The 27,577-nt window shown below is 36.4% G+C and overlaps 1 protein-coding gene across 8 annotated transcripts in view; it reads right to left on the bottom strand.

Moving 5' to 3' along the window:
- Positions 1–7,232: 7,232 nt before the first annotated feature.
- Positions 7,233–27,577, bottom strand: part of Add3 (adducin 3) — a 114,630-nt gene continuing 94,285 nt past the window's right edge. For 6 of the 8 annotated variants that reach the window (XM_076835041.1, XM_076835042.1, XM_076835036.1 and 3 more), the window contains 12 exons: positions 26,193–26,331; positions 21,141–21,292; positions 20,098–20,178; positions 19,188–19,337; positions 18,590–18,733; positions 18,378–18,476; positions 17,238–17,420; positions 15,419–15,676; positions 13,981–14,100; positions 13,501–13,587; positions 11,530–11,653; positions 7,233–9,443 (listed from right to left, as the gene is read on the bottom strand). In XM_076835041.1, the coding sequence (XP_076691156.1) occupies positions 9,151–9,443; positions 11,530–11,653; positions 13,501–13,587; positions 13,981–14,100; positions 15,419–15,676; positions 17,238–17,420; positions 18,378–18,476; positions 18,590–18,733; positions 19,188–19,337; positions 20,098–20,178; positions 21,141–21,292; positions 26,193–26,331 (1,830 nt within the window). In that variant the 3' untranslated portion in view covers positions 7,233–9,150. Of the gene's footprint in view, positions 9,444–10,055; positions 10,152–11,529; positions 11,654–13,500; positions 13,588–13,980; positions 14,101–15,418; positions 15,677–17,237; positions 17,421–18,377; positions 18,477–18,589; positions 18,734–19,187; positions 19,338–20,097; positions 20,179–21,140; positions 21,293–26,192; positions 26,332–27,577 lie in introns of all 8 variants that reach the window. The other 2 variants (XM_076835045.1, XM_076835044.1) reach the window with 2 other exon arrangements.

Here is a 27,577-nt window from a genome sequence, read left to right as displayed (position 1 = left end):
ATTATCATCTTGCTTCATTTTTTTTTTTTTTAGTTAGAGTTGGGCACAATACCTTTATTTTATTTTTTTATTTTTATGTGGTGCTGAGGATCAAACCCAGCTGCTCGCACATGCTAAGCAAGCGCTCTACCCCTGAGCCACAACCCCAGCCCCATCTTGCTTGCTTCTTATAACTGCACTAAGAGGCTAGTATGTATGTTTTATAGAAAAGTGAAGAGCAAGGAATCAAACTCAAGTCTCTGACTCCAGAGCAGAAGCTCTTAACTGATGCTTTATTACTGTGGGAAAAAAAAAAAAAAGCTTCACCAATTTTAAGTGTGAAAGTTTCAGGGTACTATTAGCTTAGTAAGATACCAAGTAACATATCAAGTGCCATCGCTAGAGTATCCTATCATCTAATTGACTAAGTGGGGAAGAAAACGTGAACCCAGTATAATGTAATGGTTTACATAACTGATGTCTGCTGTTCCCAGAGATCCAGCAAGTAGCCTTGAGAATCAAGGACAGTAGAAACTTCAAGATTGATTGCTTAGGTTAAAACCCCAGCTTTGTCACTTAACTAGTTGTGTGACCTTGGGTAACTTCTTTAAACTAGTTTTCTTATCTGAAAAATGGAAGAAAATAGTAGATACTATTTTAGGTTGGTCCTATTAAATTAATGCATTCACTTAAAGTACTTGGTGCTCAATAAATTCTAGCTATTACATTTTACCTATGGAGTAATAATATGTCAATAACCTCAATCAATGACAGCAACCTTCAGTTAATAACCACACTACTGACTTAGATTCCCAATATGAATCAGTTGGGGCCACGATGCAGTAACCACATCACTGTTCATTTTTATTAGTGGACCTGTAAAAGGGTTTGCTGAGAAAAGATCAGTACCCAGTCTTCTATCCTTCACACACCCCGAAGTTGCTCTTGGCTATGTATACTTGATTCATCTGAATTAGTGAATGCCTGTGGGGTTGCCCAGGCAAGTTGCCTTGGAGCAAACTCCCTCACCAAAAGTCACTTTCCCCAGGACAGGTTGGGGACCCTTCTCTGACATTGCTGCAAATTCTCATACCTGACTTTGCTACCAGTGGTCAAGAAGGCTGCATTCAGTGAATAACTTGCCTAATAGCAAGGAACAGGCTTGGAGTTTGACTCCTGGATCTACCATTTTATTAGGTGGCAAAATGAAACTCTCTCCAAGCCTGTTTCCCATCAGTGGAGATAACCTTATGATGCAGGGTTGAGGCTTAAATGAGACAGTTAATAACTGTCTTAATATTTAAGGCCTTGATAAATCGTAGCTATTGTGGCCTGTCTTATTAATTACTGGCTCCAAGTAGGATTTTCACACCAAGCCCACTACCTGACTTGCACACCATTTAAGACATAGAACATCTTTTTGCTATGTACCATTAACATGTCACAAATATGAACAGATTTGCCCATCATGAGCAACAGAAATGCTGATTCTGTTTTTGACCAAGCATGGTGGAGGACAAAGAATGAACCAAGTACAGCCCCTCCATTTCCAGAAGCCTGTCTTGCGGGGGAGATGGATACATAATCAATAAGGAGATAGACTGAGATAAGATATGATCCTGAAGTGCTATTGGAATTTGGTAAAGGAATAAGTCATTTTATTGAAATGAAACAACCTTCTACCAGTGGGGCCAGGAGGAGAAGGGTACCTGGAGAGCTGGGAAGCACCTGGGAGGATGCCAGTCTCTGCCAGACCCTCAGGTTAGGTGTAAAAGAGGCCCTACTCCTTTTTGGGTGCCCCAGATGATGACCCACACAGGTAAGTTCCCAAGAAAGCCACTCTTCCTAGTTGCAAGCTGGAGGAGTGACTGAGAACTCATGATTGGGCAAATGTGGTAAGAGACAGAGCAACCTCTGACTCAGTTGCAAAGGCTATTACCACCACCAGAGTTATGAAGGACAAGCCACATGGAATCCAAGCCATTTTGCTAGTATAGGCACATTTATTCCAGAAAAGGGAGGCAAATGGACCACGCATTTTGATTCTCTCCTGTCCAATCAGTGCTCTTGAGGAACATCTTACGGTGCTTCCAATAGGGCAGGTGAAGCCATCCTTAGAGCTAATGTTTTCTGTGGGAAACTGCCTTCAGATAGGGAAAATTAGTTTGTAACATAGAATCATCGTCACTGTAGAGCTTTGGTAGCACTTTGCTCTTGCTCATAGTCTTTGCTAGAGCTCCTATGAAGTTCTGATGCAAAATAGCACCCCCCGCCCCCCCCCACAGCTTTCTTACATGGCTGGGTCTCATCACCCTGACTGCTTCTATTATAAAAGCCAGGTCAGGCCCTTCCTGTTTTTGCAGTGCTTCTTTTACCCAACAGCTGCAGCCCTATGACCTGCTCACCTGGCTGCGGTCTCCAGGACCTGGCTGAGGCTGGACAAACTGAGGTAGCTCTGGCCTCTGCCAAGCTTGCCACCAGACCAGTCAGGGGCTTGTCTTGGCTCTGAGCACAGCCTAGTTCTGGAATTCTCAGCAGGATCTTGTACCTCAGTTCTGATAATAGAATCCCCACCCATCTGTCACTTTTCTTACATCTGAATTTCCATCTTGAAGAACTGCTAACTATACTTGTCCCCATAAGCCTGAAGTCCTGCGTTTATCTTGCCATTACCCCACAGGAAGTGGAGGAAGCGCTGCTCTAGAATCCTGGCCTGTGGCTTCTATGTATCCTTTAGGACTTCTGCTGTCCTGCTTTCCTGATGGGACTTACACTTCCCTGATGTATACCACTTTTTCAGACTGTGCTTTGGTGGACTGCCATGTCCTCCATGCTTCACCTGCTGGGCTGGACTTGCTACTAGCTTCTTCATTTTGAGTTGTCCTTCTAACACCTGGCTTTGCTCAGTGAGTGGGAAGAATACCAGAGCTTGCCCCACCCAGTCTGCCCTGCTCTGCAGTTAACTGAGCCATGCTCAGCTTGACTTTGGCAAGTGTGTGTGCATACTCTCTTGCTCAATATTAACCTAAAGGTCAAAATAGAGACCATAACTATATATGAAGTAATTTCATATATAATCCTGAAATATAAAACTGTTTAAAAGATATTTCAAAGAAAGTATCAATTTGTCACACAATATCTTTTAAACTAATTTAAAATGTTTACCACATAGAAAAATCCAGGTGCAATGGGAACCCCTCTCTATCCCCCTGAGAACCCGCAGGTAATACTTGGGATATATTCCTGGGTGTCTTAACCTCAAATGACCTTTCTTTCAGTTGAAACAACTGAAGCCAACATTTCCAAAATAGAAACCAGGTAGGAAGTAATGTTTAACCTTAACTTGTTAGTCCAGTAAACACCCTTGGAAGAGTTTGCCTGTGCCTGCCAACAAGTCGCTGTATCTACATGTTCTCTCATAAAACCGAAGAGGTCATCTATCCTGAAGTCAAAGTCTATCACACCAGTCACCACTGCAATCTAACCCTCAGAGTCTTACTCAACAGGAAAGGGGCGAGGTATAGAGCGCAACTACTTCCTCCACAGCTCCTACATGTTGAGAATCTTCAGAAATGACTGCTTCCGGAAAAACAATTTGTTGTTTTAGATTCTGTCTGCGAAAGAAAATGCTCCTACTTTAGGTAAGGACAGAACATGGCTGGCAAATTATCAAAAGGGGCTAGAAGCACTATAGCTTCAGGGCCAGACTGGGACTGTCAATACTTTTTTTTTTTTTTAACCTAGAAAAGTCAAGAATCCCTCAGGGATGCTCACAAAGTCCACTCTAACTCTTGCATTTTATAATATATTTCTTCATTTCCATCCCCATCTGTTGGGGTATATTACATTGCTTTGGGAAATCCCTTTCTCTTGAAAATTTCACATCTAAATATCAACCTGAAGGGACATTGTTTGGTCTAAGAAATTCAGTTAGCTAACATTCCAAAGTAGTTTTTCTACAGGACTCATGTTTTGAGTTCTTTTCAAGGGGCAGTCTAATAATGAAGAAAAATCTTGCCTAAATGTCTGTTCACTGGATGCTACAGGTTTGTAGTATATATTGATTCCTACTTCAAAAATAAATTTAAAAAATCTCAGAATAATTTCTTAGAATATTCAATGCATATCCAAATTTGGTGACTAAAACCAATGCTGATTTTAAGGCATGTAGTTTAGCAGGGAACCAGTATTTTGCCTAGTGATTGTAGTTATCTGGGGCTGAAAATAAGGGATTTTCTTGAATTGTAAGCAAAATCAACACTGGCTCTGGAGAATGACAAAACCTAAAGGTAGTCTGTGTAGAAATAAGACCTAGAAACAAAATCAGTACAATCAATAACCTTCACCAAGCTTTGATGTCAAGACTTAGCAAATCAGAAATTATATAGCCTTTAGTAACTGAACAGGACATATATCCATCACTTTATTTTTCTGCTACACTAGACTTTTTTTTTTTTTTTTTTTTTGCTAAAGGAGAATCAAAATTTGCCAGTTTGTCATTTAAGGTATAAATTATATTTTAAAAAAGTTACTGGTTCTAATAGTAAAAACTCAGCATGTTGATTAATAAGACAATATTAAAGATTCCCGTGGAGAATCTTAACTTTAAATTTTAAGTAAATAATTACTTATAAATAATATACAGGCTTGATCTCTTGATCTCTTTATTCCCATCATAAAATTCTAGATATTAATTTTCAAGAAGTTCTGGAAAACTGTCTTCCTATTCTTAGGTTCTGATCCAATGGGTCTCTGAGGGAGACTGCTGTATAGTAGAAAAGCATGAGATGCAAACTCTGAAGTCCTTTGCTTGAATCCTGAATTAATTAATAATTAATCCTTGAATTAATTCTTCATGAATTGAAAAACAGATAACTTTGCTATAACAAATGAAGTAATTTGACATCTATAAACTTCCCTCAACTTCAGACAGTATCTAGCAATGTATAATCAGATTGAAGTTCTAAATCCAAACTCAAAAAGATATTATGAAGAAAGTTTCCTCAATTAACTAAAATTAAACTTGGACCCAGTATTGCCCCCTAATGGTCATCTCAGAAACCACTTTGAACTATGAGAATTTTTTTTCCTCTAAAGTTCCTTAAAACTTACTCTTGTTCTGAACTCCACCATGTACACTGGGCGTTTCTCTGAAAAAGACCATCTTAATTATACTCACTTAGCTAAGTCACTTCTGATCTTTTAAAACTACTATGGCTAAATTATCTTCTCAGGTTTTCAGGCTTTCCTTCAGATGTCTCCCCTGCTGCCAATATTGTTTTTTAAAAAAGGACTTCTTTCCAAGTCTTTGCCACCTCTTAAACAAAGGTTACAGATACTATGTTCTGTAGATACAGTGAAGAAAAGCTGCTTTTTTATCCTAAGGATGCTGTCACCATAGTCATTTCATTTCTTCATTCTAGGGGTGATTCATTGCAGGGGAAATTCTTCCAAATCAAAAGTCAATGTTTTATCTTGAATCTACTTGTATCAAAATATGAGTTCACCATAGCTTAGTTCAAACTAAGGGAACTCTCTCCTTAAGAAACCACAAAAATGTACACTGGAGCCACAAAGAGACTAGCATACAGATGGCACTGGTGATTTTGGAAGTCTTAATCTATGGGTAAAATACCAACACCTCCTTTTCATCTTCAAACTTTTCAAACTTGGTTTCATCATGTATAAAATGGGGTTAATATCATCTACTTTACTGGGATGGTGGGAAGGGCAAATGAGTTAATATATGAAAAGCACAGCATTATCTTTGCTATACAGAAAGCATATGGAGGGGGAGGACACCAGGGGCAGGGAGGGGGGAGACTATCAACTAGGTCCTCAGTCAAAAAGATAACAATTATCAAAGGAAGCTTATATTGCTATATACACAGGCATGAAACCTCCAAGGAGGTGCTTCCTCTCAGTTTTTTTTCCTGAGACCACACCTTAAACATTTTCAATGTGTTCTCCATAGTCACTGCAGGTGATACTTGTGTTGGTGAAATGGGACATGATGAAATGGCAAGGTTCAGGACAGTCTAGTGAGGAGCATAAGCAACAAAGGAAATGTCTTCCAAGTTCTGGGTGTTTCACAATGAACATGGTGCCTACAGACCAAGAAAAGGGAAGCTGACTGCAAGGACTGGAAGCATAGAGAATTATTAGGTCTATTACACCCTCTAGTGGCCACAAAGAAGACTGTTCTTAAACTCCCAGTTTGGCCAAGACTGCAACTTGGATAAAAGCACACAGCTTCTAAAACCAAACCAGTTTGCCTTAATGTGCTTCTGCTTATGTTAAAAAAGGGGCAAATGTTAAAATAAACCAGTGTGGCCACAATTTTACCCATTCAGTTCTCTTTATTTCCTGCTGAATGAAAATACTGATAAAAGAAAGGGCATAGGTGACTGCTTCTCAAATTACATTGATTCTCAAGGGAGAACTGAAGATAATGGTCTTTGTTGCTTTATGGAAGGCAATTCTGAAATGAGCATCTTTCTAAAACAGCAATTTTTCACCACAGGGTTATTTACAAGCCAAGGTAATAATTAAATATGCCCAAGACTATGAATCTATTCTTCTTTGCCCAAGCCCTTCATTTTTATAATAGTAATTATAGTTAAAAACTTCGATTAACCAGAACCCTCAATTAACATAATTTCCCCCCTTGCACTCTATTTATAGGACAGGGTAGGAAAAAAAATCACATGAAATTATTCACATAAGGGATTTTAGTTTAAAAATCTAGGGTGGGTTATTTTACATTAAGTAGAAAAGGAACCCAAAAATCACATTAACACCACGATTGTCAACATAGAAAATACACATATAACTGGATGAGAGGTGAAAGGCAATGAAGAGTATTTTCAATGTAAATATAGTGGAATGGTAAATTACTTTCTAGTCTTTCTGCTATTTTAAAAAATATTATTTATATAATAAGTTCAAAGTCAAAGACAGGTAATGTATACACTGAATTCCTATCTTACAACATCTTCTATTCTACATTGATGAATATGAATAGTAGAATTGAGATTATCAGAATCCTAAGGCCACCATACCTATCAAAAAATAGGAAAAAAAATAGTTTTTTTAGGGAATATTTCTGTCTAAATGAGCTGAAATGAGGAAGGTCTCATATATCTATGTTTTATACGTAAATTTTCAACTAACTTGAAAATACAATTACCAACAGACCACAAAATGCAGCTAAGTAAGTAATCCCGAATGGAAACCCTGTGATACCAAATCCATATATTTAAAATACTGTTTATTTGTGATTTAACATTAATTAGCATAACATCTAAGAGAAATATCAGATAACATTTATACATTTTTCCACAGGACACAGGTTCATTGGCTCATTCATATGCCAAAGCAAGTAAATAGAGGCATTAGCAAAAGGTGCAATAGTTTACTGTGGCATTTAAAAAATATTTATGCACATTGCATTCATTTAGATATATATATTTTTAAAAAGTTATGGAAAAGCATAGTTCACAGGTTACTGTTTCTACATATGTTGTAATACAACAAATGATGTAGAACATAAAACAATCCTCAAATACACAGTTAAGCAACTGAAAGTTTCCACTAAGAGATTAGAACACTGATTCCAGTAGTTAGTGAGATCTAGAATGACATTTCCAGGTTTTGTTTCAATTCTGCTTCACATTCACACAGAACCAGCCCAGAACACACTGTAGTCAATGTGATTTTGAACATGCCAGCTTACCTTCCAGAACACTTTGGATTATTTTTACCCACTGACTGTTTTGGATCATTGATTTTACAGATTTGTGACATCACTTGGAAAAAGGGGGGAAAACTATATTAAGTCTAGGTTTAAATTTGTATTTACATTAGAAAGAAAGTTAAATGAAAAGATAAAAAAGGTTTGTAAAAATAAAAAAGTGGTAGTTTTTTCAGTGGTGAGATTGGACTTACTGATTTCTTCCTCGGCTGCTCTCTAAAGATACACACGTTAGAAGGATTTGACCTTTTTAAAACTCAAATATCAACCAACACATCGATTTTGGCAGAGAAGCAGGATTTTAGAAATTTGGGACCTATTTCCAATAAATCACTATATATACCATTGTGAATATGAATCATTCTTACACTAGAATTCTTTTCACATCCCACCTATTGTTCCCTTAATTTTTCACTTCCCCTTTCATTCTTTTCATTTGGTTACTTTACAAGATTTTATTCATTCGTTAGCAATACTAAGAGAAAAATACATTATAAGGTTCAAATATGAATCTAAATATATGCTCCAATCCCCGTTTGATACCAAATCCCTGGATTCTTGAATTATATTTAAGTATATTCAGTACCAAGCAGTCTCAAATAGGCTCTACTGTTAAATGATTGGCTAATATGCATATGACACTTTTATACTGAATGGTATACAAACATCTCAACATACAAAAATCGTTTTTGCCAGAGTTAAACTAAATAACCCATGTTATATGTATAAAATCCCCTTTTTTGAAAAATAAGGGGCTTTCTAAACTAATAAAAAAGGAAGTTTTCAAAAATTATAGTTTATTAAAATGACTTTTTTTTGGCAAACAAAGTTATTTCAGGTGAGGAAATTTTATACTATGAATAAAATTTCAAATGAATCTTTTCTTTAAAACTTTTTAAAAAATTATGTGCCAGTGTATACTAATGCTATAGATTCTTGTCTTAGAAGCTTTTAAAGCATTCTGTTAATGCCCATTGAAATAATGGGGACCCAAAAGATATAGTCAATAATCATGGTAAAAAATTATAATCTGATTACCAAGTGAAGCAGGTGTTGAGAAATAAAAATTCTCACTTGTTCATTGGCAATTTCTTTCCAACAGATATTACACAGAAGGTCTGAAATAAATCAGACAGATATCTGTTTGCGGTGAATTAAAATACTTCTTCAAGAGGGCAGAGCTAATTAAAACTATCAACTTTTAAAAAATTCAGTCATTTTTGGACATATAAGAGATGAATTTGAAAGTTTTTTCATAATGTTTTTCTTTTAGTAAAACCTCTTTCCAGTTCTTAAAGTCCAGTTTGCTCCATACCCCCAAATCTGTTCTACCACTGTATATTAATGATCAACTTAAATGTGGTATTTAAATGTGCAATGTCACACTATAGTAATAAAAATTATAAAAAAGATTTTATTTAGGCTTCAACTTTCTCCTTTTTTTTGTTCTTTTTCAGAAAAGAAGGAGTACGGAATTTCTTCTTTTTCTTGGATGGTGATTTTGAAGGAGAGCCATCAGGTGACAGGACTTCTTCAATTTTTTCTGGAGACTTAATGGTAATCTCGATGTTTTCTATGGTGGTGCTTGTAGTTAATCTACTCACTCGCTTAGCAAGCTCATCTTCAACATCATGCATATCATCCTTGCCATTTACTACCATGACAGGCACTTCCATGGAGATGAAGCTCTTGGAAAATAGATCATGGTTTTCTACAAAAGGGGAGGGGTTTTGGGGGGTTATTTTACATAGTTAACATTTCTGTGTTATTTTGCAAAACTGAAAGATTTTAGTAATGTATTAAGAAATTACTTTAATTCTGATGAAGACAGATGATTATTTTAATAAACATGGCTCTATTAGCATGAAGCTAATTTTCTTAAATGATATAAAGGGGTGGAGAACAAAGTTGTTCATCCAAAAAGTAAAAGCTAGATAATTCTGGTTTAATACATAACTGTTATAGTTTCATTTTAAGTTAGTATAAAGGAGGAAGACAACTTAAATATTTTTATTTAGTTTTGGGGTCATTTGGCAATCAAAACTGAAAAAGATTTCATGCTGTTCATTGGAAGATGCATGACAAGCCAATTTTAATTCCACAAATTCTTAAGAATGATGGGTTGCCAAAATTCAGATTAAAGTATCAATGGCTGAACAAAAGTAGCACCTCATTTAGTAAATAATATAAAATTACTGTGATATTTTAGCTAAAAACCATGGTGAATTTACCATAATCAGTTCAATTTCTTACATGAAAACAAATGACAGGGGTAGACTCTCAAGACTACTCAGTGAATGCTATGGGAAATTACATTGAATACCTTCTAATTTTTCAGGGACATTTTGCGGTGACTGAGTTTGAGACTGAATTTGTGAAACAGATGAAGCGTCATCTGAAAGTAATTCCTGCTCAGCATCTGTTGGATGAGAGTTTAGTTAAAAGCCATGCAAACAAAATAAAGAAGCATAAGAGTTCAGGGAGGTTAGTGCATTCATCGAATACCTGCATACACAGAGATGAGAAATTTTTCAGCTCTGAGCTGAGTCTGCATGCTAACGGTTATTCCACCTATCCATAATGAGGCACTAAGAGGTGATTAATGTATTAAAACTTTCTGCCACTAATAGTAATTTTACATATAGGGTTACAAAGGAAGCATGGCTACTGGCAGCCCAGGCAAATAATGTGTGTGCATTTAGCTTTTGCTAATGTTAGAAAACCAAAATGTACTGAGCAGCCAGATGAAAAGAACAATGAAGCCTCACCAATGCTGCTACATTAATGAGGTAGAATGCTTCACTGATTTTTGAACAATATCCAATTAGTGATTTCTGTCAGAGCAATATTAGTGAGCTAATTCAGGAGGTCATAATGAATGTGGAAGAAACTATTTACAAAGGTAGATATATAAAAGGTGATGGTTTTATAGTACAGTATTTGTTACCTGGCATCTTTAGGCTTTCAAAAAATGAAAAATTAAAGAGGACATTTTACAAAAGACCCCAAATAGCAGTAGCTTCTATCCTTACATCAGCATAAACAAGTTCAATATACCACTTAGAACATTTAGTGTGAGTACATTATTGAGTTAGGAAGATTTGATTTTATGACAAAGGCACTATAACAATGATGAAAATGGTTCTTCCTTGAATGATCCAGATGTCATCATTAGCTCTTCCTATAGGATATCTAACATGGACAAAAAGTCTTTACCTATTGGCTTCTGTTTTGCTTTGGGTAAAACTATGCTGTGAATGAGTTAAAGCAGAATCTTTTACCCTCTTTTGGGGTCACAAACTTCTTACTCCTCCAGGCTAAACTCCTACATCATACACAATTAAGCATATGCTTTCCAGGTGGCTCAGAAGACTATCTGAAGCTTATCCAAGAACCCAAGATTGAGAACCCCTGCTAAAAAAAATTAGCTAGACTGTTTTAATGAATAATTCTTACTATAATACTAACAGACTGCCTACTAAGAGTTTCAAAGTCAGAAAGACTGAACTGTGCTAGAGTGAGTGCTCATGCACTTAAGAAAAGTCACATAACTTCTACCAATTTATTTTAAATTTTGATTTTGAAATGACCATGCTGGTACCTTCAGATACCCAGGAAGATTTTATAAACCACTAAAACCACATACCTGTGAATCTATAATAATTTCAAAACAAAAGTTTTTAAAAAGCCATATACCATGAAATGTTCAAAACTATTTGAACATTTTCATCCAATTTGAGTGGTTCTCCTGTTATCAGTGTGTGGTTATCCTATGCTTAATCCCCAAGTCAACTAACCTTCCAGGCCTTGCTGTTTCCGTTCGATTGTCTTCTTATATTCTTCAAGTTCTCCTTCTGTGAGATGACTGAATGGGTTAGGAGGAGCTGGTGGGCCATGATCCTCATCTTCAAATTGCATGGTCTTACAAAGGAAAAAAATCAGACTCGTTGCCAAGAATTTTACTTATATCTTTCTACCTACTTATTTATATATCCTCATATACACAAACACATAAATGTATTTATGATGTATGTGATGCCCCACTCCACAATAATCATAAAAAATGATGAACATACTTTGTTTATAATACTCTTAATTAGATTAATGCTCTGGACTACTGATTCAATGGACTAAAACTGTCAGCATGTTTCTTTGATAAGCCTGTATAGGTGAATTAATTAATTTTCGTGGTGTTGAGGATTGAAACCAGGGCTTTGCTTTGTACATGTTAAGTAAGTGCTCTACCACTGAGTTATACTCCTAGACACTACTAATCTTTATTTTTTAAAACAGCCAGGTGTGGTGACACACACCTGTAATTCTAGCAGCTCAGGAGGTGGACAGGCAGGAGGATCACAGGTTTAAAGTCAGCCTCAGCAACTTAGCAGGGCCCTATGCAATTTAGCGAGACCCTATCTCAAAATAAAAAATAAAAAAATAAAAAAACAGGCTGAGATGTGGCTCAGTGGTAAGTGCAAATCCTTGGTAAAATACATACATGAATAAAACAAAACTAAGACAAGCTCTAATAAGTCTCACATAGCTAAGAAATCAATAATTGCTCCATTTCAAAAACCTTTGTAAAAATAGCCTTAAAAAAATGAAAATGTATGGGACCGAGGATATAGCTCAGTTGGTAGAGTGCTTGCCTCACATGCACAAGGCCCTGGGTTCAATCCCTAGCACCACCAAAAAATAAAATTGAAAATAGGACTTCTTTAAATTTGCTATAAAAACAAATTTTTAGTAATTTTCTCCTAGAAAGAGATAAATAAGATTTTCAGTGATATCTGGCAGAATGAACTTCTGCATTTATTTCTGGTCCCTCCCCAAACCTCCTCTACATGACAGTACAGGAACAGTGGGGGAAAAGAGAAAATAAAGTGTGAGAAATGTTAATTCAGGTTTGGAAGATGAACAATAGGTAGAAGAATGGGTAGGGTTGAAGTCTCAGTCCTACAAAGAATGGTGCAAATGAGAAGCATGCTTAGGTCTAGTAAGGCTCAGAAACCAGAGGCATCAGGTATCACAGAAGATGCAGGTGAGGAAAAGCTGAAAATAGGGGATAATTTAAAAGCCTAAAAATAAGAAGAAAACACATTTCAAAGTCCCCTTCCCTATTCACTTCACTGGAGAATGGGGTTTGGGCAAAAAGAGTTTTGTGTGAACTGGTTAAATCCTCATCTTCCATAAGAGGTGTAACTACTTTTTATTTATTTATCTTCTAAGTATTAAAAAGATAAGTGCCCCTGGGCACTTGACAACACAGTCACATTGCCAGTACTTTTTTAGACAGGGTCTCACTAAGTTGCAGAGGCTGATCTTGGACTTGGGGTTCTCCTGCCTCAGACTTCTGAGTAGCTAGAATCACAGGTGTGCACTACCACACCCAGCCATACTGTTTTTAAGATAAAGTTTCTTTCTCTGAAATGGGAATTACCTTAAAATTTTATGGCTTCTTACAATATAATTAGCAGTGTTTTTTCTCTCTTATGATATACAAAGTAATGCTATTTGAAATTTGATGAAATATACTCAAGGTTTAAAAACTGATAAACTAAGAGAAAGCAGAATAAAGATGCTATTTAGAAACAGGAAGGTAAATGCTAAAAGAACAGAAAGTGCTTGCCCCTGGAATTGTAAGTCTTATGGATTACTTGACTTTTTAACTTGTACTTATATTAACCTTAGTAAAAATGTTCCTACTTAAAAAACAAAAAAAATTATGTAGCAGATCAAAAACAAAAATCATAGTTCTTCAGACTTACAGAAGGAGGCTTATCCACAACAATTCCAGCCAGCAGCTGAGACTGTGGTCCTGCAGTTTTCAAGTCATATCGGTTTTGTTCTCGAATCTGAATTGAAACAATAACAAGTTCTTGGGGGCAACAGTGCAGATGACCTTTGCCTACTCTTTTCCTAAAAGCTTATTATTGGAAACTTCTTAGTAAGAGTCTCTTCAATGCCAACCTCTGTGAAGATCCCTTTCACCATCTTAACCCTCACATCATTCTCTGTTACCCTCTTGGCTGGTGATTTCCTATCATTTTATACAGTTAGAGAACTGCACTTTCCCTTTAATGCCAACACACTCCAAGGCAGAAATATGTTTAATACTTCTTCCTTATGTTCAGCAATGACTAACACAGGGCTGCAGGTATTCAATATAAGCTACAATTACTGAGTCAAATTTTTTTCTGTATTCCTATATTTATTACTAATTATATTCAATTAGGACCACATCTTACCTTATTTCTCTTTTCTAGTACCTCATTTGGGTTTGTGTTTAGAGGGACGAACTGATTGGGATCTTCAATTTTGATAGGTGTTCCACTACTAACTTTGGAGGAGTCCTCTGCCTTCATCCACTAAAGAATAAAAAATTTCTTAGAATGAAGCTTCTAAGTATTAAGAAGATAATTGCAGCTGCTCAATAACTGTTAATAGTCTCATGGGAGGCATATATCACCAATCTTTTGAAGAATTTCACTAAGCAGTATCTTAGTGGTCAATTGATTTATACCACATATCAGTTACGAAAAAAGCTCACAAAAGCATTCACTTCAGTTTAAAAAAAATAGTGAACAAATGCTGTTACTATTCACATTAATACTCAATTACACTGCTAAATGAACTTTCTCCTCTTGATACCTAAAAACACAATGCAGAAACTATTTCCAGAGTGTGATCTTGTCTTAACTCACACTCAGAGTTCTCTCTCTTGAACTGAATTTCATCAGATGAGGATGGTCAAGAAATCACTGAAAAGGACTCAAGCAATCTCTTAAGATATAGTTTTCCAGACCTTGCTTCTTATTTTTGGCTAACAGAAAAAGGCAGTAATCATCATTTTATGATGGTGTGATCTTGTAGTACACAACACAATAGAACCATAGGGTTGGAAGGACCTTAACTAATTCTCATTTATTCCACACTATAACCCATAGAGAAGGCTAATATTTAACAAGAGTAATTATGGCTGACCACCAATCTCTGCTAATAAAGTGAGTTCTGGAGAACTTATGCATTTAATTATGTTCTTTTATTGGAGACAAAAAAATCTTATAGGCCAGGGAAAAAACCCTTTGATGCCTATGTAGGCTTTTCCATATTGAATGTCACTGATTCATATGACAGGATGAACTAATATTGAACAGCTAGAGAAAATTTGGTGGTAAATACTCCACCAAAAACCAAATCTGAAACAAAATTCTAAAAAAGAAAATAACCCATTTCTCTAACTACAAGATATTGCCTAATGGTAACAAAGTATAGTAATTCATGCAACTCTGGAATGATTTGGTGTTTATAACTTTTATAGTTCTGATTCACAGGTATAAGACAAACTACACAGCAGTATCATGTAGTTGGTAAGGCTAGACTTGTGTCAGACGGTTGGCATTCAAGCCCTAACTTTATCATTAAAAAACTATTAGTCCTTCTTGCCTTGGTTTTCTCATCTGAAAAGTAGGGAGAAAAACAGCATTCAATCATATTAGGAGAAGTAAATGAGATCATTCTTGAATGGCACTTGGAGCAGTACCTTACAATCAATACCTAGTAAATGGTAGCAATATTATTTTTAACATTATGCTATACTTTCCTAATAATTTAATAGGACATTCAATTCATGAGTTAATTAGGCAAAATACTTCAAAAGGCAAACTATGTAAAATAGTGGCATACTGTGATTTTGGTCCTGGGACTGGTTTCCCCATTTCGAGACTCCTCAGGCACATTCACTTTCATGTAAGTATTTGGTGAGTTCAACCATCTTGTTTTTTCACGCTGCTGTCTCTGTGCCATGTATTTGAGAGGAGAGAGTGGCACTGTATCATCTTCAAAGGAAAAAGCAGTCACAGTTGCTGGGATTTCCACATCACTCTTATGTCTAGGCTTCTCTCGGATGAGAGGATGCCTGTAAGCATAGCCGGTTCTATACCCCTAAAGGAGGGGGAAAAAACCACATTTGAAGCAATCAAACCTGTATCAACACAGCATTTGCAGTCTATTTCTTTAAACAAAGATTCAAAAAGACTTCTTTGTTACAAAACATAGAAAGGGGAAAACATCTTTCTAAACCCCATATAACCTACATATAAAACTAGAGTTGAAATTAAGCAAATTTTGAGATCTGGTTAAAACTGATTGCAGCTGGCACTGCAATTTCCACTCAAAACAACTCTTTCTGACAAAGGTAATTTCTAAACTGCTGACCAGACACATTTTTCTGCCGACAATATGGCTTTCGGGGAAACCAAATCTCAGCACTCATTTAAGTCTTTGTTTCTGGGTCTAAAAGCACTCTGCCTTCTGATCATTCATGGAAGAGGGTAAAACAATGACATTTTCCAAACCATGCATATGACAAGGGGTTAATGTCCAAAATTTTTTTTTTTAAATATTTTTTTTAAGAGAGAGAGGAGAGAGAGAGAGAGAGAGGGAGAGAGAATTTTGACATTTATTTTTTTTTTTAGTTTTCGGCAGACACAACATCTTTGTTTGTATGTGGTGCTGAGGATCGAACCCGGGCCGCACGCATGCCAGGCGAGCGCGCTACCGCTTGAGCCACATCCCCAGCCCAATGTCCAAAATTTATAATGAACTAAAACAACTAAATAGCAAAAGAAAGAAATAACCCAATTGAAAAATGGGCAAAGGACCAAAAAAAAAAAAACATTTCTCAAAAGATAACATTCAGATGGCCAACAGGTATTGAAAAAACACTCAATATCACTAATCATCAGACAAATGCAAATTAAAGCCACATCTATTAGGAATGTAAACTATGTATGGAAAACAATATAGTGGTTTCTCATAAAATCAAAAATAAAAATACTATATGATCCTGCAATCCCACTACTGGATATACAAAGGAATTGAAATCAGTGTGCTGAAGAAACATTTACATTCCCATGTTCATTGCAACAACAATCACAATAGCTAAGATAGAGAAGCAACCTGTGTAACTATCAGTGAATGAATGAATAAAGAAAATGTAGTACAAATACGCAATGGGACACTATAAAATCTTAAAAAAGAAATTAATTCTGCCACTTGCAACAATATGGATGAACCTGGAGGACATAATGGTAAGAGAAATAAGCTAGGCACAGAAAGACAACTGCATGCAGAAACTAAAAAAGCTGAACTCATAGAAGCAGAGTAGAATGGTGTATATAAGGGAACTGGGATGGGGAGAAGTTAGGCAAAGAATACGAAATTTCAATTAGGAGAATTAAGCTCAAGAGATATATTATGAGACTTGGTGACTATACTCAATAACAATGTACTGTATTCTTGAAGAAAAAAAAGATCACATTTACATATCTTGCTGATTCTTAAAAATGTGGTTAATTCATACTGAAATACGTCCATAGGGTCAGACTGTAGTCCTGGACTCCTTACTCTTACTCCTGGAAGAGTAAGGAGCCATGTTCTAAAATCAAAGGGAGATGGAAGTCTTTGCCTTTGAATATGAAGTTTGTGTTTGATTTTCACCTACCAAATTGTCCAGAGTCCTCATCAGCCCTTCAAATTCAACCTCGCCAACCTTCCATTTCTGATGGGAACCCATATTTACACCTCCTCCTCCAGATGCTGCTACAGTGTGAGTGAAAGCTTTATACTTCTGAAGGTCCAGTACAAGTAGATTGTCTACTCCACCTGCCCCTGCTAAGGCCCGTACCTGTTATCAATGGTAAAATAAACACACTCAAAACTGAAAAGACTGTAATAGGTATTTTACTTTCAAAAAAAGCACAATTTTCATTTGGCAAGTAGCTACAACACTCGTTGAGGCTACTAAAGCAAAGGAAAAGCAACACTCTTACACAAGCAGGCAGGTGAAGTATCTTTTTCATCTATCTGAAAAAGAAGTTTTCCCATGGCTATCTAGTTAACATTTGTTTAAAGGAATATAGAGATACTACACTTTGAATTTAAGAATATTCAGACAGGAGTCATCAGTTCATTGTCTTAATTAAACTTTTCATTGCTCCATTTGAGAAGAGGGATCATTAAAATAAAAAAGAAGTTGGTTATTAAGTTAAAGCTGGTATAAGATTTTTTTTTTCCTTTTTTTGAGACCCTTCCAATAAATTAAATTACCACCATTTGATTCAAGAGAATCTGCTTGATTTTCTTTAAGAGGGAAATTTGAGCCTTTACATGTACTCAGCTTCTCTGTGGGAAAAAGTAGTTAGTAAATATCCAGCCTATTATAATAAAGAGGCTGTGGAACTGTTAGAAACTGCCTGAGTTCACAAAACTTCTGGCACTAGTCTTTTTTTTTTTTTCTTTACAAAAGTGACCACATTACATCTGACTTTTGATGATTTGTGGCTGCCTTTGTTTCTCAATTAGTACCACCACTAGAGGGTGAAAGATAAAGTAGGACTGTGGGACAAATGATGTTTATAACACTTAGATTTGTGTGTATGTGAACTTTGATTTGGTTTCCTTCTATTTTCAATTCAAGAGATAAATAAAAAAGGTTGCCAACTCAGTGAAGTAGAGGAGAAATTCTCTTAAATAGCAAAATAAAAACCTGCCAATCAATTGGGCTTTGGAAATAAGTAAACATAAAATCCAACTAAATGGGTAAATAACGAAGCAATAAAAAGGGGGGAATAAGTTTTCCTACCTGAATCTCACAGGCTATCTGCACATTAAAAATATAATGAAAAGCTTCTTCAACTGTTTCTCCAAGTGCTACCACTCCATGATTCCTGAGTACCAGCACCTAAAATAGAATCCCCAAAGCAATCACTTTAAATAACTGGCATAGCTCACACTGCTTTCATCAACAGCAGCAGCAACGAAAATAGCTCTTTAGATGGAGACTCTACTATATACCTTACAACTTGGCCCCAGAACTTTCTGCAGTTGAATTCTCTCCTCCTGCTCATCAAGTGATCCTTGGTAATCATAATAGGCAACATCTCCCAGGATAAGGGACTCTTGAGAAATTGGAAGGATCCCACACTTCATGGAGGAGACCTATTTGATTGGGACCAAACCAAGATAACACATTTAGTTACTACATATATTTTCATACAAATCTGATTATTTAGGCAGCTTATAAAGCACTGGTCTATTCATTATGGTCACCACTGCAACCCATCCCAAAACGATGTAGGGGATACAACTCAATTTAAATGATGTGTCAAATATTATGGAACAAGTTAGCTCTAAAATACCTCAATAACCCAATTATTACTGATTAGTTTTAAAATCCAAATGCTCTCTCTCTCTCTGTTTTTTTTTTTTTTCCCAGAATAGTAGCACTTGATCCCAACAGACTTTTGCTTTCTGGGTATGCAGAAAATGAATATTTCAAATATGATTTTGAATGGCAGAGTCTAAAGAAATGTAGAAAGTACAGCATTGGTTTGGGAAAATCATGGAAAATACATTTTCTAGAGTCATTGGTTTTGGCCCTTCACTGACTTACAGCTGCAGTAGCAAGGGTATGGATGTGTATCACACATTTAACATCAGGACGTGTTGAATAGATGGCAGCATGGGGACTGAATCCTGTATGGTCAATTTTCAGGTTAGTGCTTCCCTGGTCAACCACTTCTCCAATTATATTGACTTTTACCTGGAAAAATTAGAAAGACATTATTTAATCAACATATATGTATCAAAGTTTGTGTTCCAAAAGCTAATCCAGGGAGCGGCAAACTTTTTGATAAAAGGCCAGGTAGTAAATACTGTAGACTTTGTGGGCCTCTGTTGCAACTCCTCAACTCCATCATTAGAGTAAAAAGGAAGTCAGAAAGGATTTGTAAAAGAATGTATAGTTTTGCTCTCCTAACACTTTATTTATAAAGCTGGTAATCTGTAACACAACTTAGTATTTAGCAAAAAGTACAGTTTTCAAGAAACTAACCTAAGGCCTTCACCAGAGGTTTGGTCAAATCTACATTTACTGAATTGGCTAAAGGACTTGAATTTACTGACACTGCATCACCCAGAATCAGTGTAGCTCCAGCTGTTCTATGAGCTGATGACAGTGGCTAGGAATACAATCACAAGAAGAAGAAAATGCTCGGTTGGATCCTTCACTCACACCACTTCAACTGTTTAAATGTCGTTACAGAATACACATAGACTGTGTGTTATGTTTAAAAAACATACTTCCAGAATGTACAGGATAGAAAAATTTCCTGAGATTCCCTCCAAACATGCATGGGTTAACTAATAATTCCACCACCACATAATTTTCCAAACCCTCACCATTCACTAGTAAACGTTTCTCCATTCATACCATTTTCTTGTTCCATCCTGTGCCAAAAGGTAAAAACTGTCAGAAAGCATAAGGGAACTCAGGAAAAGTATCATAGGAATAAAAATTATACCAAATTGGAGGCTGTGGCTTCTGAAAAAGATAGGCCTCTGGGAATTATTATAATATGGTCTTGCTCCTTACTTATTCTTACCTGGAAGAGAGAAAAAAAAGAAAATCAAGAAAAACTTACTCTAAGGCATTCTTATTTTGCAGTGTAAATGTGACCAGAAATATATTTTGGATAAATAATTATATGGTATCTGGAAGAAAAAAAAATAAAACAAAAATTCCAGGTCTGCAACATGAAAGCTTCCTTAAGTTTCTCTCAACTCTCTAGAACTTACTAAAAGATTCTGACATTATTTTCCCATTTACTGGGCTTACCTACAGTGTTACTTTGGGGTTCTAAATTTGCTTAGGGTCAGTTACACTCATAAAAAATAAATGTCGACATTATCCAACCCAATGTGGTAATGATTATAACCTTAATTTGCAATATGGAAATTAAGGGGGAAAGGGTAGGAAAGACAACAAGATTTCTTCCTCAGAAGGAATTAAGGTGGAGATGGAAAGGGGAAACTAATGAATGGCCAGAGGAAAAGGAAGAAAGGTTGTTGGAAAACTGTACCATGTCTATTCCATGTCCATCAGACAACATTTTAATACTTTTTTCACTCCAAATACTGTCTTGGTTCCAAACGTGGCAAAGTAAAAACAAGATGATGGTGAACAGGAAAAACATATTTAACAAAATAAAATCCAGGGAGGAAAGTTCCCTGGCCAATTTATTTTTCTTGCCCCAAATGCCTTTCAATGTCACTGATGCTTATATATAATTAGCATGGAGAGAGACAATTCTAACATATGGTGTCTTTCTGAATAGGTTCTACAACTGCTCTACATCAAAGGAATAACATAGTAAAGGGAGATTGCTTGGGATTGTAGGCTTTCCCTGGGAGATAAGGTTTAAATAAGCATGAGGTTATCGACTAGTATGCTGGGTTCAGAAAATAAAGTTTGAAAACTGGACTTCCAAGTCATGGAGAGCACAGTTGCCTTTTAGTTGGAATTTTATTAAAAAAAAAAAAAAGAAAGAAAGACTAAAGAACTTACTGAGATGTACGTATTTGCCAGGTGTGCCCATCCAAACAAATCTGCAAGTCTGTATAGGCCGGCAAGTTTACAACGAGTAAGTTTTTCTCCCTTCACATAGGAGGATGTATCTGCACCAGGAAGGTCATTGATGGGTGTGACCATACCAAGACCTAAAAGAGAAAAAATTGTGGTGAGAGACTCAAGTCAAATAATTTCTTACCTGAAAATTAGATGCCAGAAAATAACTTGGAATATTCTACTGAGTCTTGTAAATAATCTGAAGTTTATTAGTCCATACAATGTTTTATTAGCTTTCAGAAACATGTACTGAGAATAAAAATAAGTATCAGCTACCTTCTGTGATTGCTTGGTAATAGGTGCTTTATTAATACTTGTTTAGAAATGACCATAGCAAAGGGTCACATCACTTGAGAAAATGGTTACAGACCTCAAAGGTGAAAGTTTAATAACAGGTTACTTCAAATTTTACAATGAAAAGACCTACAATTAAAGAATTTCTACTTCCTGACCTCTGAACACTAGGGCAAGCTTTCCTGCTGTCATCCTTTGCACATTCCAGCCAGCCAGAAAAATACTTTTCTTGTATCTCTTTTGACTTTTATTAAAACATAAGAAAACATTTGATATAGAAAGAATATATACAAATAATAGTTTGACTTCTGTTGTTTTGAAGGTCTCTAACAATCCAAATGCCATGTTCAAAGTTCAACTTTTGCTTAGCTTTCATTCTCCTTGACCTCTTTATAGTTTGACACCATTTCCCATGGCCTTTTTCCTAGTATTCTTCCCCAGGCCTGAATAATGCTATCCCAGATCTCTTGTCCCCTTTCTACCTGCTTCTCTTCCTCTTCAACAAGTTCTCTTCCCCCTTCTTCCTCTGACTGTAGTTCTTTGTCAAAGCTCACATTTCCATTATGTTCCCTTCTTATTTTACTTTTCTCTATGAAAACATTATATACCCCCAAGCCTCCCCACCATATGAGTGTAAATGACATTCTGATCTTCATCTCTGACCAGGTCCTCCTCCTCATTCTTCAGCCTGCTATTTCTAACTTCTTGCAACACAATAACTTAAAAATTAAAAGAATTTGAAAGTAGTTTTACATTCTTTTTCCTCTTATTTTTCTTACCTTTTCTCTTTACTATTTTAATACCGATGGCATTACAATACTTATAGGCTCAAATCCTGAGTGACCTTTACCTGTGGGACACCACAGGTAATTTGTCATTATCTTCTATCATTCTTTTCTTCCCAAGGTCCCTCACTTACCATACCTGAGTTCAGACCTTCACTCACACACGGACTCCTACAATAAGCCCTCCCTTTTTTGTCCCTGCCCTTCTCTATAAATCCATTCTGCATAGAACCATCAGACTTAGTTTCCTTAAGTACTACATTTAACCTGAGAATGTGAGACCAATAAGAACTTTTAAAGAGAAGTCCCAAATGTGAAATCTTCTAATTTTGAAATGTTGTAACCTAATCAAAGAAATAGATTCAATCATATATAAGTCATACAAAATAATGACATTTCTGAAATTTTAGAGTTAGCCATTATCCTTCCTCCTACTCTCTATCTACCCTTCCAATTTAACTTCCATTTTGTAGGCCACCACATAAATATTCCAGGCACACTGGTCAATTTCTACTTCCTGACCTCTGAACACTAGGGCATAGCTTTCCTGCTGCCATCCTTTGTACATTCCAGCCAGCCAGCCAAAACCCCTGTAGCTCTGTGTTTCTGCCATGGAATCTAGGACACTCACAGGACACTTCTCTTATTATTTCTATTTTTCCTGACTAGTCTCCTCTTAGAACTTATGAAATTTTCTCCTTGGACTCTTTGTTTTCTGCCTATCTTTCTTGTACAATTATTTAATTAATGCCCACAGCTTTGAGTGAAGCTGCTCTATGTCCATCTGCCAAATCTCTCTCTTAAGCTCTCACACTGCATTTCTGACTGCTACGGGATCTCGGCAACTCAAATTGAGCAGGCCCAAATTTGAACTTCCTCCATTTCCAAAGCCAAACTAGATCACCAACTCTGGGATTTTTCTTTCTTTCTTCCTTCCTTCCTTGTTTTTTTTTTTTTTTTTTTTTTTTTGTGGTGCTGGGGATTGAACCCAGGGCCTTGTACATGTGAGGCAAGCACTCTATCAACCCAGCCCTCAACTTTCCTATTTTTGTTAACAATATTATCAAATCTCCTAGTCCATTTTTCCCGCAGAATATATCAGTGGTCTTTAAAAGCATCTTTCTGCTTAAAAGGGCTTCCCCTCAGAGCTAGGACTAAATTAGATTATAATATAATTTATATCCAATCATATATAAAACCATATTTTAAGATGATCTGGCCCTGGGTTTCTGATCTGACTTTGTTCTACTGTGGCCCCTTGAAAACCATGCTCTAGACCATTGTCTTTATTTTTATTCTTTGAAGAGGCCAAACTCATTCCCACCTTTTCCTCACCTGGCTCCTGTACTAGTTTCTCCATTTTTGGCATAGTCCATTCCTTTTTGCTATTCAGATTTCAATTTCAATGTCACCTTTACAGAGTTTTCTCTGATCATGCAATCAACATATCCATCTAGATGCTCTCTGTCACACTGACCATATTGCATAGCACTCCCTATTCTCTGATCATCTATTTTTTTTAAATTAATTTTTATTGTTGGTTGTTCAAAACATTACATAGTTCTTGATATATCATATTTCACACTTTGATTCAAGTGGGATATGAACTCCCATTTTTACCCCGTATACAGATTGCAGAATCACATCAGTTGCACATCCATTGATTTACATATTGCCATACTATTGTCTGTTGTATTCTGCTGCCTTTCCTATCCTCTACTATCCCCCCTCCCCCCTCCTCCCCTTCTCTCTCTACCCCCTCTACTGTAATTCATTTCTCCCCCTTATATTTTTTCCCCCTTTCCCCTCACTTCCTCTTGTATGTAATTTTGTATACCCCTGAGGGTCTCCTTCCATTTCCATGCAATTTCCCTTCTCTCTCCCTTTCCCTCCCACCTCTCATCCCTGTTTAGTGTTAATCTTCTTCTCATGCTCTTCGTCCCTACTCTGTTCTTAGTTACTCTCCTTATATCAAAGAAGACATTTGGCATTTGTTTTTAAGGGGTTGGCTAGCTTCACTTAGCATAATCTGCTCTAATGCCATCCATTTCCCTGCAAATTCTATGATTTTTGTCATTTTTAAATGCAGAGTAATACTCCATTGTGTATAAATGCCACATTTTTTTTTTTTATCCATTCATCTATTGAAGGGCATCTAGGTTGGTTCCACAGTCTTGCTATTGTGAATTGTGCTGCTATGAACATGGATGTAGCAGTGTCCCTATAGTATGCTCTTTTTAGGTCTTTAGGGAATAGACCGAGTAGGGGAATAGCTGGGTCAAATGGTGGTTTCATTCCGAGCTTTCCAAGAAATCTCCATACTGCTTTCCAAATTGGCTGCACCAATTTGCTCTGATCATCTATTTATTTAGTTTATCTTCTGTCTCTTTGACAAAAGGAGTCTTGTCTATATTGTTGATCAGTGCACTCCCTGGTAACTAGAAATGGTGCTTGGCACAGATAATATTATAGAAAGTGTGAACCAAACTAACTTTTTTTTGTACTGGTGATTGAACCCAGGGCACTTAACTTCTGAGTCACATCCACCCCTTTTTATTTTATTTTTTAAATTGTGAGATAGGGTATAAGTTGCTTTGGGCCTCGCTAAAGGCCTAATTTGAATTCTCCTGCCTGTGCCTCCCCAGTCGCTGGAAGTGCAGACATGTGCCACCACACCCAGCCTGCCTCAGCTTTTGAGTTGCTATTTCTGCTGTAGGATATTTCTCCAAAGTTAGAAAACACAGTCACTAGGGAACTCATCATTCTTCCCTTCCCCAAACACAGCAGTCCTCTCTGTTCTGCGTTGGACTTGCATTTCTCATTGGTTCTTCCCTTTAGGCCTATGACCACTCCTCTAATAGGTCAGTATATCTCACACTGGGATTCTTTCAAAGAATCTTTAATAACTGATCTTCTTGACTTCAGTTTCTTTCATTTCCTGGTACTCAGATCTAAGTTATCACCTAGCAAGTCTCTCTTCATAATGCTTTCCTCTTTCCATGCTGGTAGCCCTTAGTCCAAGACCAACTCCTCTCCCTATGCTTCCACACCAGGACTCTGTTGCACCAATACAATGGTCTACTTGAAGTACTACAACTATGCTCTCACCTTGCATGTTCCCACCACTGCATGTCTCTTTACACTGTTTCCTTTATTTGGAAAATACTTGAAATCATTGAAATCCTACTCACAAATCTCTAACAAAAAAGGAAAGAAAGGAGAAAGGGACAACAAACAAAAGAAAAGGAAAAATTAGAAAGGAAAAAGTCCCTCATCTCTTGAGTCTAACCTAAAGCAGCTGCTGGCAGTTCTCTCTGTACTGTGTACCTGCCCTTGCACTAGAGCATCACAGCTGATAATGTACAGTTCTGGAACTTAGTACCTTATAATTCTTAGTATCCCGACAGTGTCAAGTTCACCAAATTGTTGCTCTCATTAAAGAGCTATACTGAATGAAGAAAATGCCCAGACCCTTCTTTCATACCAAGTTCTAACTATTGTATACTTTAAAGTCTGGTTAGCTAAAGTCTCTCTTCTCCCACCAAGTCTTTTCAATCTCCTCCAGCCAGTAATCCCTTCCAACTCTGAGCTCACAGCTTGGTGACTCATGAAACCTCATTAGACAATTCCTTATGACTGCTTTGTAATTTTTTCCTTATAGTTATCTTGCAGTATTAATTAAAATATATTTATCTGGGGCAGGGAACTATGTCTTATAGCTATTTTGTAACCTTCAAAGTCTAGTAAGTGCCTGACAGATGTGAAAAAAGATTTTGACACTATGCTACTCTTAAGTATTAAGATGCTATAAACTTTAAGGACTGAACCTGAGCAGAATATGCTGCTAGACATGTACACTGTTTCAAAGTAGAAATAAAATTGTAATTTTTAAAACTCTCCAAAACTGACATACTGAGGGGAGGTGAAGAAAATCCTGAGAAAGAATTGGTCATGATATAATCTGCAATCTGTTGTAACGCTAGTAATCCAGTTGGGTTGTGGCCTTTCTTCATCTGTTCTTGAATAAGGCATTCCAGGTCTTCCCGAAAAGCCTGTAATACACAAAAATAACCACTGAGCATATATATATATATCTCACTTGCAGCAGAATGACCCAAACTTGCTCTGATATAATGAATTATCCTCTCCTCTACTCCTCCTTTGAATAACTTTACCTACACTATTTATAAACAAATAAAAACACAAAAATAATAAAACATTAGAGGAAGCAAGAAACTTGCTTTTAGGGGAGGAAAAAATCATTAGACATTCTTTTTTTTTTTGAATTTTTTTAATATTTTTTTTTTTAGTTCTTTGCGGATACAACATCTTTTGTTTTTTTTGTATGTGGTGCTGATGATTGAACCTGGGCCTCACGCATGCCAGGCGAGCGCACTATCGCTTGAGTTACATCCCCAGCCTAGACATTCTTAAACTCAAAGAAAAGGAAACATTATAATATCTGCACTAGACAAATATAGATAAAACAACTGTTATTAATATGCAACTTAAGCACCAGGTGTAAACCAATATAAAGAGACCATTTCTTACTTAGCAGCTTTGTCATCTAAGTTAGTCAGTCCCTATTTGAATGGGGCTTCACTGAAAACAGTGATTCACAGCAGAAGTTTTTAGTAAGACATACTAAATTGTGGTTTCCATTTTAAGATTTCCATGGCAATTCCTTAGCTCCATAAACTCAATATAAACTAGTAAGAAGAACTGAGGATGAATTACTTCCCCTTTTATAATACTGTCCTAGAGAAATTACACTTCTTTCCAACTTTGGGTTCCATATTTTCCTATTCTGGAGCTGTATTTTCTTTGGGGGGGGGCAGGTGGGGGTGGCACAGACTGTTTATATAAATCCAAATCCTGAACATTAAGAAATACCTCTATTTCAGTAACTCAATAAATTGTTAATATGATTTATCACATAAAACTCCCAATTCTTCACATTTGTTGAAATAGTTCATTTTGTCTTTCCATCACACCCAACCAATATTTATTTTATTAAATTGTCATTTGTTCTCTTGCTCACATCTATTTCATTCATTTTAAACATGAAGGCCCTTGCAACATAAATCACTTAAACCCTGCTCTTCTATTTGAGATTAGCTCAAGTCTATTTCATTCATTTTTAAACATGAAAGCTCTTGCAACATAAATCACTTAAACCTTGTTCTTCCATTTAAGATTAATTATGTGTATAGCAGGATGCTTGGCCAGAAATTAAATTCAGTTTCTTTCCCCTTCACCTAAGAGGGAAAAGAAAGAGAATTACTTTTGAATAACCAC

The sequence above is a fragment of the Callospermophilus lateralis genome, chromosome 15 (genome assembly GCF_048772815.1).
Source record: "Callospermophilus lateralis isolate mCalLat2 chromosome 15, mCalLat2.hap1, whole genome shotgun sequence".
Lineage (NCBI taxonomy): Eukaryota > Metazoa > Chordata > Mammalia > Rodentia > Sciuridae > Callospermophilus > Callospermophilus lateralis.
Note: the sequence above shows the minus strand (reverse complement) of the source record. Positions and strands in the feature narration are given on the sequence as shown.